Source organism: Nylanderia fulva, unplaced genomic scaffold, assembly GCF_048542155.1.
Source record: "Nylanderia fulva isolate GAGA-0341 unplaced genomic scaffold, ASM4854215v1 Scaffold13, whole genome shotgun sequence".
Classification (NCBI taxonomy): Eukaryota; Metazoa; Arthropoda; class Insecta; order Hymenoptera; family Formicidae; genus Nylanderia; species Nylanderia fulva.
The window spans coordinates 3789586-3806045 of record NW_028189518.1 but is presented as its reverse complement, the minus strand read 5'-3'; the positions used below and the strand labels follow the sequence as shown (position 1 = coordinate 3806045).

The following is a 16460-nucleotide window of genomic DNA, read 5'->3' as shown; positions in this document are numbered from 1 at the left end:
AGAGTGCTCACAGCATTACACGCATCTCGCGGTAATACGCAGCGTGTTCAATTAATCAGAAGCCGGCAGTCGCGTGCGGACGCAAGAATCTTCTCGACGAAGAGGACCAGACGGTTGATTTTCCCTTATCAAGTTGCGTGGAAGGTACAGTGTCTTGATTGAGGCTTGCGTTGACTTCGAATCTTCGGTGATCGCCTTAAGTGATGGATTTTTTTACACGTTTTGTGATTCAAATATATATATATATATATATATATGAAACAATTTGTATAAGAATATTTTCAAGTTGCTTCACAAATAGATGATGGAAAAGTGTATCATATTTTTTTATCAATTATTATACTTGGGTAGAAATGATATATTTTTTAAAATTATTAAGTGGCATAAGCAGTTCTAACAATTTAAAAAAACATTTCTTTAAGTTTTCAAAATTTTTAATAATAAATAATTTGTGATAAAACTTCTTCACGTTATTCGCGCTTATTAAAAAAATCAAGTATCGACCTATTTATTAATTGATTAATTAATTAATTCATTAATTTACACTATTATTGCGTACTTTGATTTGCACAATAATGAATTGTAGACTCAAATTGTTAATAACTTATTCAATATATTTTTCATCGAATTAATTATTTTTTGCAGATATTTATTTCACAAAAATGAAACGGTTTGCACACTATATTTGCCTGGCTATATTAGTGACGGCGGTCTCTGCGAGATCGGCCGAAACTAATCCCACATCCAATTCCATTAACGAACAACAAACCGCAAGGTCAAGTGGCATTGGCATACTTGGAGAGCTACGTTACGTCTATCAAGTGTACAAAGAATGTGCCGGCGCGGAATTGAGTCCATGTCTGAAGTTGAAGCTTTTATCGGCCATGGATAGGATCTCTCGGAACGTACAATTGAATGTAGCGGATGGCGTTACTCTAGTTCACGACGAATCAACTGCCAACGAATCTGAGCCAGAAAAATCTCTGCAGGAAATTGAAGCCAGTTTACCGCGATCGTTAGAGGACAAGGACGATGCTCTCAATGGCATGATTTTCGATAGGATTATCAAATTCTTTCAAAGTCACACCCTGAAGCTAAAATTGCCAAATGTGGAAGAACTCCAACGTAGCTTCTCAGAGGAAGGTAAGAAGACAAATGTGAATTAATAATAATTAGATGTTTAATAAATTGTTTGAAATTTAATTACCTTGATTTATATCAAATGTTCTGCTTGCTTTATTCTTGTTTATATATTGAATAGAATTATACTTTCATCTCTTTCATTAAGACAACATTAATCTAAATACTAATGTTTAATATAGATTAATATAAATCTTAATTATTAATATAAATTGTCCACCATAAAATTCTGTATTTTATGAAACAATTTTTCGTTAAAACCTAATTACTTAATCTTTTTATAGGTCGCAAGAAGAAGAATAAATTGGGTGGTCTTCTCGCCATTCCTCTGTTAATTGGCGGCACATTAGTACCTTTAGCTCTAGGCGCTCTCGCACTGTTGGCTGGCAAAGCGCTGATAGTGAGCAAACTTGCGTTAGTACTCGCTGCTATCATCGGATTAAAGAAACTTGTGTCAGGCGGTCACGACCATGGACACGAAGTCGTTCAAGTCGGAGGACACGGATCGAGCGGATGGGGAAGATCTGGACACGATCTGGCCTACTCCGCGTACAAACCAACGTCAACTTAGAAAAGGAACAATTTTACAAACGTCATTGTGGCATCTCTTCAATCTCATTTCTTTCTTCCTCTCTCTTTCTCTCTTTCTCTAACTCCTCACGAAATATTTTCTTCTCTGTTCTTCGCGCGTAACTCTTATTTATTTTTCATCCTGTGAATATAATTCGATCTCTTCTCACTGTATTCTCCTGCTGTGTTCACTTTATGATCATTGCACACACGAGAGAACGCTCCTACACGGATCATCCTCAGTATTTATTGTTGCACGCGTATAGCGATACGCTCACCGCGTCACATGTGTGAACACAATTATGTATGTATATTTATAAATACGCAAATAAATTAAGAATTATAATTAATGAACGATCGTATATTATTTCGATATTATTTCCTCATCTTATTCCGCATTGATAAATCTTGTGTCTTATGAATGAATAAATGATTTGCATGGCGCGTGTGCGTTTGCGTAGTTAATTATTTCGGATAAGCTAATTTCCATGTGTTAATTATGTGTGAGTATAATTCAGCGCTGAAAATTCCATCGTCGCGAGATGCTTAAAATTCGGGTGAAACTAACGGAAGTCATCGATACGCTAAAATCGTAGAGCTACAAAGAGAGAGGCTGCGAGAAAAGACGGCGGGGATAAGGCGTGCGAAAGAATTGGAGCCTGACCGACTGATGGCCCGTCGATTCGGGACTCGATCGAAAGTAAGGCTCAACGAGATGCGAGATGGAAGGTGGAAGGGTGTGCGAAAACCGGAGGTAAAGAGGCGAGACAAGTATGTGAGACAGAGAAATGCTTTTATATAGACATAGAGATCCAGTCGTGTCTATTTGGACTACGATTTAACGTGCCGATGCAGACGACATGAATGGACATACGTCTTCGAGTGTCCTCCGGTTATTTCTCCGAGAAAAATAAAGAGAGAGACCATCATCGATCTCATCAGCGAGCAACAGTATATAGATACATAGGAAGACCAAGAGAGAGAGAGAGAGAGAGAGAGAGGGAGAGAAGAAACGACATCACCTACATACGAGAAACGCACGAATGAAATCTGACGTGTTCGCGCGGGCACCTTACGCACTTGTTTGATCCGTCCGCGACGATCGTGTGCGTATTCGAGCGTGCGCGAGCGCGAGAGAGTTTCTGCGTGTACGTAGGACGGACGCGGAGACCAATCGGTGGACACACACTTCGGGAAGTAAACCAGGCCGAGCAGACCGATCGGGCCAGTCAGCATCCGCGCTGAGCCTTTTCAAGGTGCGCCTAACACTCTCTACCGTGCCGGAGAAAAAGTCAATGCCTGGTCCTCTCCCCTGTCTTTCCCGCGACCCGCTGCTCCATGCCTCTCTTCTTCTTTCATGCATCTCTCTTTCTCTCTCTCTCTCTCTTCTGTACGTTCGATCTCGCCGAGCCTCTTCCTCGCACCCAGAGATCCGAAAATTCGTTGATCTTCGAGAACGCATCTCTTCTGGTTAAGTGGTACCGTTTTCTGATATATCGCCAAGGCCCTTCTACGTTCAAGTTCCGAAAGTCACCTCGATGAATCGAGATATCCTTCGCCTTCTTTTCCTCAGCTTCCTGGAGAGACGATTAAATGGCGGATATCTCTATATTCTGTTGATGCATTTTCGGAGCAACAGTATTTCGCCGTCAATTTTCACTTCATCTCATTACTCGTACCGTGATATTCCGTGATAGAAATTTTAGTCGTAATTGTACGGCAATGTAAAATAGGCTGAAGAACGGACCGTCAGTGTCCTCGTATGTAGGTCGTCACGCGGGAATTAGCACTAACTGAGTTTACATTAAGCACAAATTTATTCACGTGAAAGTACTAATATCGCTACTTTCTTCGGTGGCGCGTAAACAATTTAGAACGGTGCGTAGACGATACCCGTATTTATGGTATCGTTGCTCATTATTATTACGTGGTAGTTATTAACCATTTAAAAACTACTTGCTCCTTTTAATTCTGTTTTTTTGGCGAGTTCTGACGAATGCAACGACTGGTTTCATTCAACCGCGCAGCTTCGTCGCTCTTTTAATGGCCCGTCTCATCTTCCTTAAATGAGCCGTGTGTGCAGAGAGGAGCTAATTGTTAGGTAAAAAGCCACAGGATCACGCGCGAGTCTGTCTGTGGCCGAAAAAAACAAGAGGCCAGAAAGAAAGGTGAGAACTTTCGTTTCGTTCATTCACGCGTAAGACGCGAAACTTCTTTTCTCTCTTTCCCCTCTCAAACTCCTCTTGTACTCCTTGCTTACGACAATACGGAGAAAAACAAAATAGATCAATACCACAGTTTAACTAACCCGCATAACGACCTATATAATAACTACACACATAATATCTGCACAAAATCATATACCTGCATATACTATATGTTTTTTGTACCTAAACGAAGAGGATACGCTCTAATGATGTAGGTAATCGATGAGTATAAAGGCAGAAACGAGTTTAGTCAATCGTAACAAGAACATTTTCCTTTTTCCTTCATTGTTCGATCGCTTCGCTAAGGATAAACGAAGAGATGGAGGAGAAAGAACGAGGCGAGAAGCAGAACGGGCAGGAGATCGAGAATTCTCAGGTACGAAGGCTTCACTTCGTGGGGGCCTTGACCTGACCTCGATCCTCGGACGAGTTCACTCTCGCCGGCGTCGACGAGAGGAAAGTGTTCCATCAGCAAGAGCGCGCATGGCTCAATGTACCTCCCGGATTAGCGTCTCTAGTTTAGCGATGCTGTACGTTTACGCGAACCAATTCGCCGTATATATGTAATATGTAATACATATGCGAACGGGGAACGCGACAAAACTTTCAGATTTCTGTTTCCTTGCCCGTAAGTGAGGCACACCGAGGACGCCGACGCGTCTGCAATATAGAATCTGCTGATTCGCGGATAGAATAAACGCGCGGATAGAATACGCTGAGAAAAAACACATTGCGGAAACAAAGTGAAAGTTTCTCGAGATCCGCCGTATATTTTATATATATCACGTCGCGAGAGGATAGTAAATAATGGAGAAATGGAAAGCAACAGTAGTTTTTAGAGCACTCAAATATATACAGGCAAACGTTTATATTAGTTTTTAAATATTATTAGAACTTCGAATTAAAAAGTTACACATTAAATATTAAAACTTAAGATATTAAGACATACAGAAAAAAACTCAATATTCTAAATATATTCATAGATAGCAAAACTGTCTAAAAATACCTGAAAAATCTGAAAAAAATGTGAACCAGACAATTTTAAGACTTGTCTCTTTTAGAGTTCATTAAATCGGTTTAACGTCACATACCTATCGTTTGAATACTTTGTTGCGTATTAAAATCCCGTTGTGCGATTCAGCAAATTCTTCGATAAGACGCGTGAGAACGCAATCTGGACCGAGGTGCAGAGATTCGTTTGACCATCTTCGGGGGCCCGCACAGGCGGAGAAAGTCAGTCGCACGTCTTTTTCTCGCGTACAGGCAGAGCGTATAATAAAATACTTTTGGGTATGTGTCTTCTCTGTTTCTTATTTTTTTTTTTTCATCTTTTTTCTAGGCGAGAAGTCTTCGGGTCACGATGACGCGGAGGCAAGGCGCGGCTCGTCCTCCTGGAAGAAGTCTGGCTTGGGCCCAACTCACACACATGATCGGACCACGGTGCGATGCGTCCACGCACATTCCATGTGAAAAACCGTTAAACGTTCCGCGCGACAGCCACTGGAATACATTAATTTCAAAGACCATTGACTAGTAGTATCGACCGGCGCCGTAAGAAGATGATCTTAACTCACGTCTCTAGCTCTTAAAATTAATATAATGAATGGAACAGAAAACGATGAGAAAATTGGAGGTGGACAGGCGGAACGAAGAATCGATAGGAAAAAAAGTGTCACGTGATACTTAATCCAAAAGTAACTGTTATTAGCTGAATTCGAGACGTATTATTAGAGAATATATGGCGCTTTAAAATTATACTAAAAAATGCGCGACCCCGATAACGCGAGGACTCCAGGGAAATTTTATGAGCAGCCGAGCAACGACAGAAGTGTCGCGATTTCATGTAATGAAATCAATGAATCGCGCGAGCGTTTAAAGCATCGCAGGCTCGTATAACATTATAAGCACGTTGAGAAAGTTATGTGGAGGCGTATGAACGAAGCATCATCTATACGTGATAGTAGTATCCGGTGTAATATACCTTGTTGAAAGCGAAATCATAAGCCAACTTATCCCGAGTGCTTGGCCAAATAAAACGCGTCGCTTCTGTCTATCAATACAGATATGAGATCCTTGGTTGACGCGATATTTATTTTTTTTAAAGCGTACTTCAAGTTAAAGATTTCCAGGATAAACTACTTATAATTCGCAGTGCATTATAGTGCATAATCATGCCAGAGAAAGAGAAAGAGAGAATGAGGGAAACACGATTGAATAATAAAAATAAATGTCATTGAGGCATTTGGTCTCTCATCTTGTCCTAGAAACTAATTATGACAAGTGACTCAATTGAACAAGTCATTTCAAGAATCGTCCGGAGAGACGCCAAATAATATATGCTACCGCAGATAATTCATCTTTAATGCATAAGCATTGCACATGTGTCCCTCTTTGAAAGTTCTGACAAGTAGGCAATTTCTGTCGCAGCTGCTATATCTTCACCGATATATTCAGCAGATGTAAAAAGAAGAGATAATATATAAATCCTTTTACAAGAGCAGTTTCACGTAGATTTTCACGCGATTATATATTTGCATAGAGCGAAATCGTTAAATGAATAAGAATTGTGAGATCAAATGTGTGTGGTAACACATCGATTGTATCAGATCTGTCTTCCTAGCTTTTAGATCTACGATCCGAATTTTCAAAGCACAAACTCATATTCTATCCTCTACCGGTTCGCTATCGGTACTTTTGGTGTCTTTGACACGTGTCCAAACGTCTCCCTCGATTCGATCGTGTTCCGATCTCGTTCAGAGAGGCCGAAGAGGCCAGTGGTGCGTAGGCACACATCATCTTTCTCTGGTTTTTTTCTTTCTCTCTCTCTCTCTCTCTCCTTTCTTTCTCGTTTTCTCCCTCTCGCGTTCTCGCGCGACCGCATGTATGCATGTGTGTGTTCTACGCATACGCACAGGGCGGGTTTGTCGGGAGCCAACACACCCGTTGTGTACACAAACGACCTAAGTAAGTAAGCACACACAGGCACACAGGAGAAGAGAACCGATGGAGAAGGATCGGTGGTGTGGAGGCGCGTCAACGAGAGACGCACACGACACGAACGGAATGACCGCCTGAAGGAGAACCAATAGCTCGTATGGATTGTAACCCGGCGGGGGCCACCCGGTGGGGGCCATCAAAATTTCAAAAACGTACGCGGGCCCCTTTCGCGACGAGGATAAAAGGCAGCAATCGTGATTCTTTCGGGCAGTGTCGATACGATCGCCGTACTCGTTCGAGCGTTAAGGTGCGAGAGGTACGAAAAAGGGAGACGAGAGGAAGTGAAGGAGAGACCAGTTTCTCGACCAAGTTGGAATAATTCGGTTCTATTTCGGAAATTATCCAAGAATCAACGTCAAGATGTACAAGTTCGCAATAATCGGCGCACTCTTCGTGGTATCCACCCTCGCTGCACCGGCCTCGCAGGACGCGGCGGCCTCACCGCCACCGTCGATCCTCGAGGAGGCCCTCGACGTGTATGCCTCTTGCTCCGCTGAATCGAGCGTCGCGGTGTGTCTCAAACTGAAGGCCCTCCGCTACGTCGACCGAGTCGTCCGCTCGGCCGACATCGAAGTCGTCGATGGATTCAAGATCGTGCAGACCGAGGAGGCTAAAAACAGGTAAGGGATACGAGGATTTGCTCGGGATAGTGATCGGATCGACTCCAATATCACCGTCATCGAGCATTTTAAACGACGCCGAGTGAAATTCAGACGTGAGAAACGCAGGCGGGTGATTCGTGTGGTGAACGCGTGAAATTGTATTTCAAGTAGCGCATTAAACTCTTTATACCATGCCAAAGTGTATCAGATCATTTGTACATAGTATATTAACTTAGATAAAGAGATTATTGTACGATTGGATTAATTAACTCTTTCATAAAATTCCAATTTTGAGATTTTCATTTACTTCAAGTATAATTACAATGAGAGAAAATTATTTAGGGGGCAAAATTAACTCTCTTTATTTTCACTTTATTACTTTAATCAATGAACGATGTAACCCTATTTTACTCTGAAAGAAATTTAAATGTCCAATTAAAAAATTAGCATAGAAAGTTGGAGATAGTAGGAATGATTAACGAATGTCGGATGTTTCGAAACGCTTATGCAAATGTGCACACTTCTTTCTTTTCAGCCGGGCTGACAATGCAAGGTCTCTGAATGACATTGAAAGTACCTTACCAGCTGAGACCGAAGCCAAGGAAGCTGCAATTGATCAGGCCCTCGTCGACAGAGCTTCCAAGTTCTTATCTACCCATACTGTCGAATTGAGTCTCCCGGAAGATGTTGCCCGTTCCTTCGATGAAGGTAAAATTAAATTAAACTAAAAAAAAAATGTTTTTTAAATTATATATTATATATAACTAATATTATATTATATATAACTATATAAATTTTTAAACTTTAAATTATAAAAATTCCGTCATATGTATTTTTGATAAACTGAGATATATTTACTGGATACATTTCAATATCCGGAGATGGAAGAAATTTGAACGTGCACATGCAGTATTATTAAAAAAATCGGAGGACTTATATGTTTCGGAATTTTATTCATGTTTCAGCTCGTGGAAAGAAGAAGAAGATCGTTAAATCTCTGTTGCCCATCCTTCTCCTTTTGAAACTGAAGGCTGCCGCCCTTATCCCGATCGCCCTTGGTGCTTTGGCTCTGATTGCTGTTAAGGCTTTGATCATCGGCAAGATCGCCCTTGTCATCAGCTTGATCATCGCCCTGCAGAAATTACTCGCTTACAAGAGCCAAAGTTACGAGGTAGTCGCTCATCCCGTCCATGACTATGGACACGACGTACACCACGATCATCACGGCTGGGCAAGATCGGCGCCCGGCTCTGATCTCGCGTACAACGCGTACAAACCCGCTGAATAGCTCAATGTCAAGTACAACTTCTCTTCCTTCTAACTTTCTACCTTCATTTCGCCAAAGTGATCGTCTTTAACCCGGCGATCACCTGAGGGTGGCGTGGCTCAACCTCTCAGGGATCCGCTCGACAGGCTCTCAGCTCGACAACGCGGACACTTGTTGATGCAACAACGACCAGATCGAACGCAATTCTACACGGACTTACAGGCAAACTACGACTGTTAAACGAGGACGATTTACCGGATTTTTAACCGTACGTGACTCGACGACTCGACAGTGTCGAAGCCGATAAAGATATGCTATCGACCGCCATAGATGAAAGTTCGACGTACATTACGACGGGAATTTATTTGATTAATCATGACGAATGACGGTATCCAGAGATTATGAGAATCTTAGAATTCTTCAGATAGTGGAACCTGACAGAAATCACGCCCCCTCGATCATACACTCGTGCGGTATCCTTTCAGGGTCATCCGCGTCTATCGCACGCGGAACGAACTCGTAGTCAGTACTCGCGCGGGACCACCAGATTTAATCCAATGATTATTTATATATCGATCATCATGTGTAACTTATCATATTATTTATAAATAAATTGTAATTTTTGTATAATATTAAAAAAATTATGTTTCCAATTTTATTTTTTCCCTTACCTTCCAGTCCAAACAGATATCCTCGATTACAGAAAATGTCTATTTTATCTAGTATATAAGACAATTATTCAAAAAGTATAAAAATATTAAAATAAGAAAACATAAATGAAATATAAGTTTTTATATAATATAAAAATGCAAAACAAAATATCAGAGAAAAAGGAGAGAGAGAGAGAGAGAGAGAGAGAGAGAGAGAGAGAGAGAGAGAGAGAGAGAGAGAGTAAAAGAGTAAGAGAAGAGAGAGCGAAAAAGATGCACAGACATGATTTTACAATAGAATAAAAAAAAAGAATTAAAGCAATAATACGGCGTTTAAGATCTCCAGTCTGTATCTTAGAGATAATATATATGTATTATTGCGTCAAAATACATAAGCTCAATTTGGCATCTTGTCCAAATGTTGAATGATATCTTTAGATTTCATTTGTGCCCTAGATTTACTACACAAATTCGATAATTATATTCGCGCTACATACGCTCTCTCAATTTTTCTTGTCCAGCCATCAAGCTTGTCTCATCAATCTAACGATATAACGATCTTCCCGACGCTCCATTCTTCGACTGACGGAAATTATTCTCCTCGGTGCATCCGGTGTATCGACCAAGCGCACGAAATACGAACCAAGAGTATACTTTCGCTGCTTATAAAATCTTCAGAGTGAAACCAATTGTTCTGTCTTGTGTGAACGCCCCCTTGTCGTCTATATAGGAGAGGTCACAGGTACAGAATGAACAGTATTTTACGAGAACCTCATTGCTTTACGTCTTCTCAGTGCGACAGAAACAGGGTTCTCTACTGATCCTAAAACTGTAAAAAAAGTAAAAAATTATACTATTTAAAAAATGTGAGAAATATTCTAAGTGCTTTCAAATTTTACAGTGTCAACGATATTTTGTGTCTGTCATTTCGAAATGGAATAACTGCAGCTTCTATATCTACTTGCATAATTTTTTTAATTATTTCAAGTTTTTTTATTAATTTTCTCCCCCCGATGTTTTGTTTAATCTGAATAATATTTCTATATATGAGGGATCGGTTAAATCCGGTAGGTCGAGGATGAAAAGTAAATTTCGTTATCTGTGTCTGCTTATTCTCGTGTCAACGAGTTTTACAGTGATTATGGAGCCCAAAGAGCATATTACTTTGGAGAACGAACAATCGTATAGCTTTAATGAAGCTTTCGGCACATGTCTGTCGAAGAAGGAACATGGCACATTCGAATGCGTAAACCGTGGTGTTTTAAGTGCTTTACAATCCTGGCACGATAAAGACACTCTAGAATTTGGAAAAGTGCGATTGGATCGAGCGGAAGGCTACGGCAGAGATTTCTTGGATTTAGATTACGATCCAAAAGATTTTGGAAATATCGTGAAAGCAGCCGCCAGATTAATGGAACGCCGAAACATTAAGTGGAATTTGGATAATTTATATCCAGGATTGCAGATGCGCGTCGGACCAATGTTAAACGGAGATGGAATGCTGGAATTTGTTCTCAACGAAAGAGCTGCTTCGTATGACGACAGGCAGTCCAGCGGTCCAGGTAAACTGTAATATTAAATAAATTAATAAATTAAGATTGAATTTAAATCATTTTAACATCTCAGTTTTTCAAACAATTTTTTTCACATTGCTTCGAAATTCTGTATTACAAGATTCAAGTTTAAACTTGAACAGAATACAATCGTTTACTTTATATTAACATTTGTTGTAAGATACATAGAGACAAATATAGCTTGAATATCTAAAAATATATATAAATATTTTTTTAAAATTTATTCTTCCATTTTTGTCATCTACATTTTGCACGTATCTACATAAATCTTATATACTAATAAAGTTATTACGTGAATAATGTCATTAAAGAGTTACGTATTAGTATTACAGATTCTTTTGTAATGAAAGAATGATTACGTAAAATAGAATGCTTGCTTTAAAAAATCGTAGCTCGTTACATGCAGAATTACCTCTCTTGTTACCTTAGCACAGAATCAAACCATACGTTCAGGTTCTTGTCCTGGATAAGCCATAACGTCTGCCAACTGGTTTCAAGAACATCCTCCAGTAGGCAGCACGGCCAAGGCTACATGACTGGTTGTAGATTCAAGGGCAATTTCTATCATTTCAGGAAGACAATTGACCAGACACATATTACTGCCATTTCTCTTGGGTTTCAAGTTCAATTTGGCATCTCTAATTCCTCTATTGTTTGGTTTCCTGCTGATTGTGACCAAGAAGGCCCTGTTACTGACGAAGGTGGCGCTGTTTCTAAGTGGTCTTTTAGGATGGAATACACTCGTTTCCGGAACACCTCCTGCGTCTTATCCGGCAAACGCGTTCAATGACTTTCATGCTTATGGACACGGAATACCGTCAGGTGTTTATTCTCATTATGAACATCATTTTCCGCAACGACCTTACAAAACGCTACAAGACTATACACCTTACGATCATCATGTAATTAGAGAAGTTGTCAATGTTTACGAAGGAAATAATGACTCGGGGCAAAATAGACAAAATGCAAAGAATTTCGTTTGGACAGAAAAGAATTAATTAATTATGTATTTTAAAAATATACTTTAAATTATCAATGTTTGAAAAAATCATGATTAGATAGCTGTTCTAGATCTAGATCTAGTACTGTCGTAATATTCCATTCAATTATTTTAAAGTATAAGAATTTTAAAGTATAAGAAATTAATGTTCTATCAACTTTCTGATATATTTATAGAAATAGATTGAGAATTTAAATTTCTTGATATAATATATGTATAATTTGTTTCATGATAATATATACGATTAATTTAAGCATCTTTCTATTTACAATAATATAATATTTACATATTATAAGCTCGTAGATAAAAATTAAATAATTTTATTAAATAAGAAGTTAAACGTCTTAAAACTAATATTCTTTTAAATAATTGAATAATATTAATTAATTAATTAATAAAAAAACGAAAAATTAATTTTTATTTAAAAAAAATAGAATAATTTTTAAAAACATTTTTATAATAAGTATTATTATATTATTACATTTACTACATTTTCATTATATGCCTTAATTATATAATTAAAAATATAAAGTCTAATAAAAGCTGATTCAAGCATATCAAGAAGCACTCTATTTCTCTTAAATTTAAATTTACATGGTGAAGCATAATATATTTTTCGATATTATTTTCTTATAAATATTGATTAATTGTATTTACATCATTAAATTAAATCACACAACTACATTGTAAAAAGTATTTTATTAAAATAACAATAAACTTTTATATTCTTGCTAAAAATCATACTTGTATTATATAAACACATTTTTACATCAAAATAGCTGTTATTAGTATAATGCATATACTTTCTTGAAACAAATTGCAAGATAGATGTACTTGCGTTATTTAAATAGAACGCTTATGCAATCATTTTTTATCTACATTGATCTTTATTACGAGTTCACTGTCGATTTCAAGTATCAGTCTACCAGCAAGGATTGTCACCGAGATCCTGGCGTTTTCACTTATAGCGATGCCATTAGTCTCGATCCATTATTATATCGTCCTTTCTTTCGGTCGTCTAACTGTATCGGCAATTCTCTTTTTCTCCGTCGTTCTTATACCTTACACATCATCCGTAGGAACGGTAATGGTTACATCCGGGCAACGCATTTGCTCGTAAAGGAAAATACTACCGTGTCTTTACGGTCATGCGAGTACATGTACGACCACGTGTTCATTTAACATCCGCTGTCAAATATAACAACTAAGGCGCGAGAATTCATGATACGTTGTAACAATAGTGATAAAAGTTTTTCTGTTTGTTTAATTATATTATTTGTATATATGATCTAAATCGAGATGTATAATTTAAAAAATAAATAATACTAATGAAGGAAACTTTTATGAAAAGTGCACGTTTGTAGGTAAATACAAACTTCTCTTTGACAAGTGGGAAAAGTGGATTATACGGAAGTATAATACTTTACAGAGGAATGTTATTGTTAAGACAGTACTATTGGGTAAAGAGACCGTGACAAAAGCTTACGTATGTACGTACGCTTTCTTCTTAATAATTACTCCTACTGTGTCATTAGAATGGTGGAGAGTGAAGTGGATAATGAATACTTAGCCTCGTCTAATAATCGATCCTGATGCCGGAATACACTGTAGAAACAACAGGCTGCTACGATAAATAGCTCACATTCGAAGAGATTGCGAGAATTAAATACATTGAATAGTGGGCAGTGCTAATCAAGTCCATTACTGTTGTAATTGCTCAAGTTTCTTTTCGAATGTAGTTCGTCACGGAGCGTAATCTGTGTCGAATTAACAGTATCTTAGGTGCTACGCTAAGTTCCTTGGCCTTGATCAATTATCGTGTTGTATAATATATATGTAACACTTACACTGATATAATAATTTTAATTTGTTTATTTCAATAGTTATTTAATACTTCAATTTTATATATATTTTTATATATAAAATATATATTTTTATAATGAATAATGTATATATTTTTCTATGCCAAAATGTATGCCAGAACAATATATTAACCAACAAAATAAAATAATTCTTGAAAATATTTATGGATTGGGCATTACGCGCGCGGATGATTGTTGTTCGTATTGTTTTCTTATTTGTACGACATTCGACAATCTCTTTAAGCTAATGTTGTAATACATTTTTCAACGCTTTATTATACGATTCATTACTAAAATCTAACTCATTGTCAGTCTAGAATGAAAATTTCAGCAGTCAAATTTTGTTGCTTTTATTACAATATTACAATATAGATTAATCATTAAACTATTTTATTTACAGAAAATATTAAACTTTATATGAAATATTGAAATAGGCTAATATCAAAACAAATAATTGACTCCGGAAATAAAAGAAAATGATTCTACATAATTTCGTAGCAAGTAAAGTTACTCGTGCATGCAAATTAGTGGATAATCTCCAAGCATTTCTTGGGTTTTACTCGGGCACTTACGCCCGGATAAATAATATCGCTTGTTTTACCTGCATTCCAATGTGATCCTGATACATTGGTATTAATGACGTTAGCACGGCGGAGTTTTAAGGATCGTTTGACAAGCAGGTCAAAGCGATACTTACTTACGGGGCTGTACGACATTGTTTTGGTTGAGAGGGTCTCTTCTTCCGTTGTTGTGGCGTTAAACAGCGCGTGGATCAAGTATGGGTGTGTAGAGTAAGAATTTTAATGCGCCTGGTAGGAGAGAGACTTAAATGGGTGCACATATATAAGTAACAATGCAACCAGATTCTTCAAGTAGTCGGGATTTACCGAGCTGACCAGCTGACTATTACAGAGAATAAGATAAGACCTAACAGAAGGAAAACCGATGGTCATTCTGTTGGAGACGCCTAGCTGAAAGACACCTAGAAGAGAAAAGTCGACGACGTGAATAATACAATCGACTAGGATGGAAAAGCGACGTTCGACAATATGGATTTTACGTTTCCTTCATCTCGCGATTTTCGTCAATTTAGTGACCGCCAAAAGTGAATATGTAAAACTGTTCGAACGGTGCACGAACGAGAAGAACACCTTCGATTGCTTCAAACGGCGTGCCTTAGAGATTCTTGACACGGCGATCAAAGATAATTCTGTATATAAGATTAATGACTACGTTTCAATCACCAAAGATGCAGCAACCGCGAGAAATTACAACCCGATGGGATCTGAAAATGATACACAGTTAACTCTTGATCAACAATTGGATGACAAGTTTTACGAATTTGTATCATCGAGAAGCGTAAAGCTGACAATACCGGGCAATGCTTTTGAAGGTAACAATACTTGCATATTTTAAAATTATTATTAATCAAGTGTGATATTAAATGATTTTGAATGTTTCGAATTAAATTATTGTGAGATATACATATATATATATATAAATTATAATTTAAGATATTATATCTTATTAATATTGCTTCGCGCGGATGCAATAAGCTGCAATGGATATTATAAGTAATAGAGAAAATTTTGTTAAAGAAAAAAATATTGACAGGATATTTAAATAAACATTTATCATATTTTAGGCAGAAAAAAGAAGGGTAGACATGGATATCTATTAATAGCAGGTGCCGTGTTAGCAGGTAAGTTTTTCATGTAAAATATTCAAAATACGTAGAGAAAAATGAATAACTCTGTTATCAAAGTTGATAAAAACGTAAAATAATAAAGAGAGAAAAGTTCAATTTGTTTTATAAAACGATATTGCTAATCTGTTTCTAATCAAAATGATGCAAATATATGAATAAAATGTCTTCTTTTAACAATTTCAAACTTGATTTTTATCTAATCTACTTCTTCTTGATTTTTTTGACATTTGAAACAAATAAAAACTCTAATGATAAAAAATGTTTATTTCTTATTACTCTTACAATATAATTTTAACATTATTAAAACAAAATCAACTTTTTCAGTCTGATTTATAAAAACATTAATTATTTGTTTAGGCATGATGGCGCAATTAGCTTATGGAAAAATAGCTTTCCTCGCCGGTACAGCTTTGCTGACAGCGAAAATGGCTTTAGTTTTAAGCGCAATAGTTGGCTTGAAAAAGCTCGTATCGAGCGGAGGTGGTCATGAAGTAATCTATGCGACAGCATCCGAACATCACGGAGGCGGTGGCGGTGGTGGATACGGTGGCTGGCAACGAGCAATGGAAGTTGTTCCACCAACCTGAATTGTTTTCGACTTATCACAAACTCAAAACTTTATGATATAGACACCGCATGCAATACGTCTTCCTCGATGTATCTATAAACAATTATTGTATAAAAACATACATTATTATTAATTATTTATATACTTCATACTTATTATTTATTGTTTATATATTATTTATTTAATAGTATACACACATATGTACAATATATTATATTCTACTTTGACTCGGCACAAACGTATTTCACGAAGAATAAACAATACGTAATGTCGTTGATTAAAAAACACATGTTTTCGTTTATTTATCTAATAATT

The 16460-nt window shown here is 37.4% G+C and overlaps 4 protein-coding genes across 4 annotated transcripts; all 4 read left to right on the top strand.

The window, feature by feature from the left end:
• Positions 1 to 2064, top strand: LOC114932598 (uncharacterized). The gene is made up of 3 exons (XM_029304885.2): positions 1 to 144; positions 646 to 1143; positions 1425 to 2064. The coding sequence occupies exons 2-3, from the start codon at positions 663 to 665 to the stop codon at positions 1709 to 1711; spliced, it is 768 nt and encodes a 255-aa protein (XP_029160718.2). The 5' UTR covers positions 1 to 144; positions 646 to 662; the 3' UTR covers positions 1712 to 2064.
• Positions 2065 to 7118: 5054 nt separating this feature from the next.
• Osi9 (DUF1676 domain-containing protein Osi9) lies at positions 7119 to 9436 on the top strand. The gene is made up of 3 exons (XM_029304850.2): positions 7119 to 7534; positions 8052 to 8224; positions 8482 to 9436. Exons 1-3 carry the CDS (start codon positions 7275 to 7277, stop codon positions 8802 to 8804), a joined length of 756 nt encoding a protein of 251 aa, XP_029160683.1. The 5' UTR covers positions 7119 to 7274; the 3' UTR covers positions 8805 to 9436.
• Positions 9437 to 10455: 1019 nt separating this feature from the next.
• Positions 10456 to 12005, top strand: LOC146724474 (uncharacterized). The gene is made up of 2 exons (XM_085479725.1): positions 10456 to 10995; positions 11581 to 12005. The coding sequence occupies exons 1-2, from the start codon at positions 10512 to 10514 to the stop codon at positions 12003 to 12005; spliced, it is 909 nt and encodes a 302-aa protein (XP_085335851.1). The 5' UTR covers positions 10456 to 10511.
• A 2878-nt stretch (positions 12006 to 14883) lies between these two features.
• Positions 14884 to 16164, top strand: LOC114932556 (DUF1676 domain-containing protein Osi10b). Its single transcript, XM_029304829.2, has 3 exons — positions 14884 to 15262; positions 15515 to 15571; positions 15935 to 16164. The coding sequence occupies exons 1-3, from the start codon at positions 14896 to 14898 to the stop codon at positions 16162 to 16164; spliced, it is 654 nt and encodes a 217-aa protein (XP_029160662.2). The 5' UTR covers positions 14884 to 14895.
• The last annotated feature ends 296 nt before the right edge of the window (positions 16165 to 16460 follow it).

Bases quoted from the DNA above. Each gene is read 5' to 3' on its own strand.
- LOC146724474 (XM_085479725.1), top strand. From the start codon at position 10,512: ATGAAAAGTAAATTTCGTTATCTGTGTCTGCTTATTCTCGTGTCAACG. The intron at 10,996-11,580 runs GTAAACTGTAAT...CTATCATTTCAG, and splicing joins CAGGCAGTCCAGCGGTCCAG to GAAGACAATTGACCAGACAC.
- LOC114932598 (XM_029304885.2), top strand. From the start codon at position 663: ATGAAACGGTTTGCACACTATATTTGCCTGGCTATATTAGTGACGGCG. The intron at 1,144-1,424 runs GTAAGAAGACAA...ATCTTTTTATAG, and splicing joins ACGTAGCTTCTCAGAGGAAG to GTCGCAAGAAGAAGAATAAA.
- LOC114932556 (XM_029304829.2), top strand. From the start codon at position 14,896: ATGGAAAAGCGACGTTCGACAATATGGATTTTACGTTTCCTTCATCTC. The intron at 15,263-15,514 runs GTAACAATACTT...ATCATATTTTAG, and splicing joins ACCGGGCAATGCTTTTGAAG to GCAGAAAAAAGAAGGGTAGA. The intron at 15,572-15,934 runs GTAAGTTTTTCA...TTATTTGTTTAG, and splicing joins AGCAGGTGCCGTGTTAGCAG to GCATGATGGCGCAATTAGCT.
- Osi9 (XM_029304850.2), top strand. From the start codon at position 7,275: ATGTACAAGTTCGCAATAATCGGCGCACTCTTCGTGGTATCCACCCTC. The intron at 7,535-8,051 runs GTAAGGGATACG...CTTTCTTTTCAG, and splicing joins ACCGAGGAGGCTAAAAACAG to CCGGGCTGACAATGCAAGGT. The intron at 8,225-8,481 runs GTAAAATTAAAT...TTCATGTTTCAG, and splicing joins TGCCCGTTCCTTCGATGAAG to CTCGTGGAAAGAAGAAGAAG.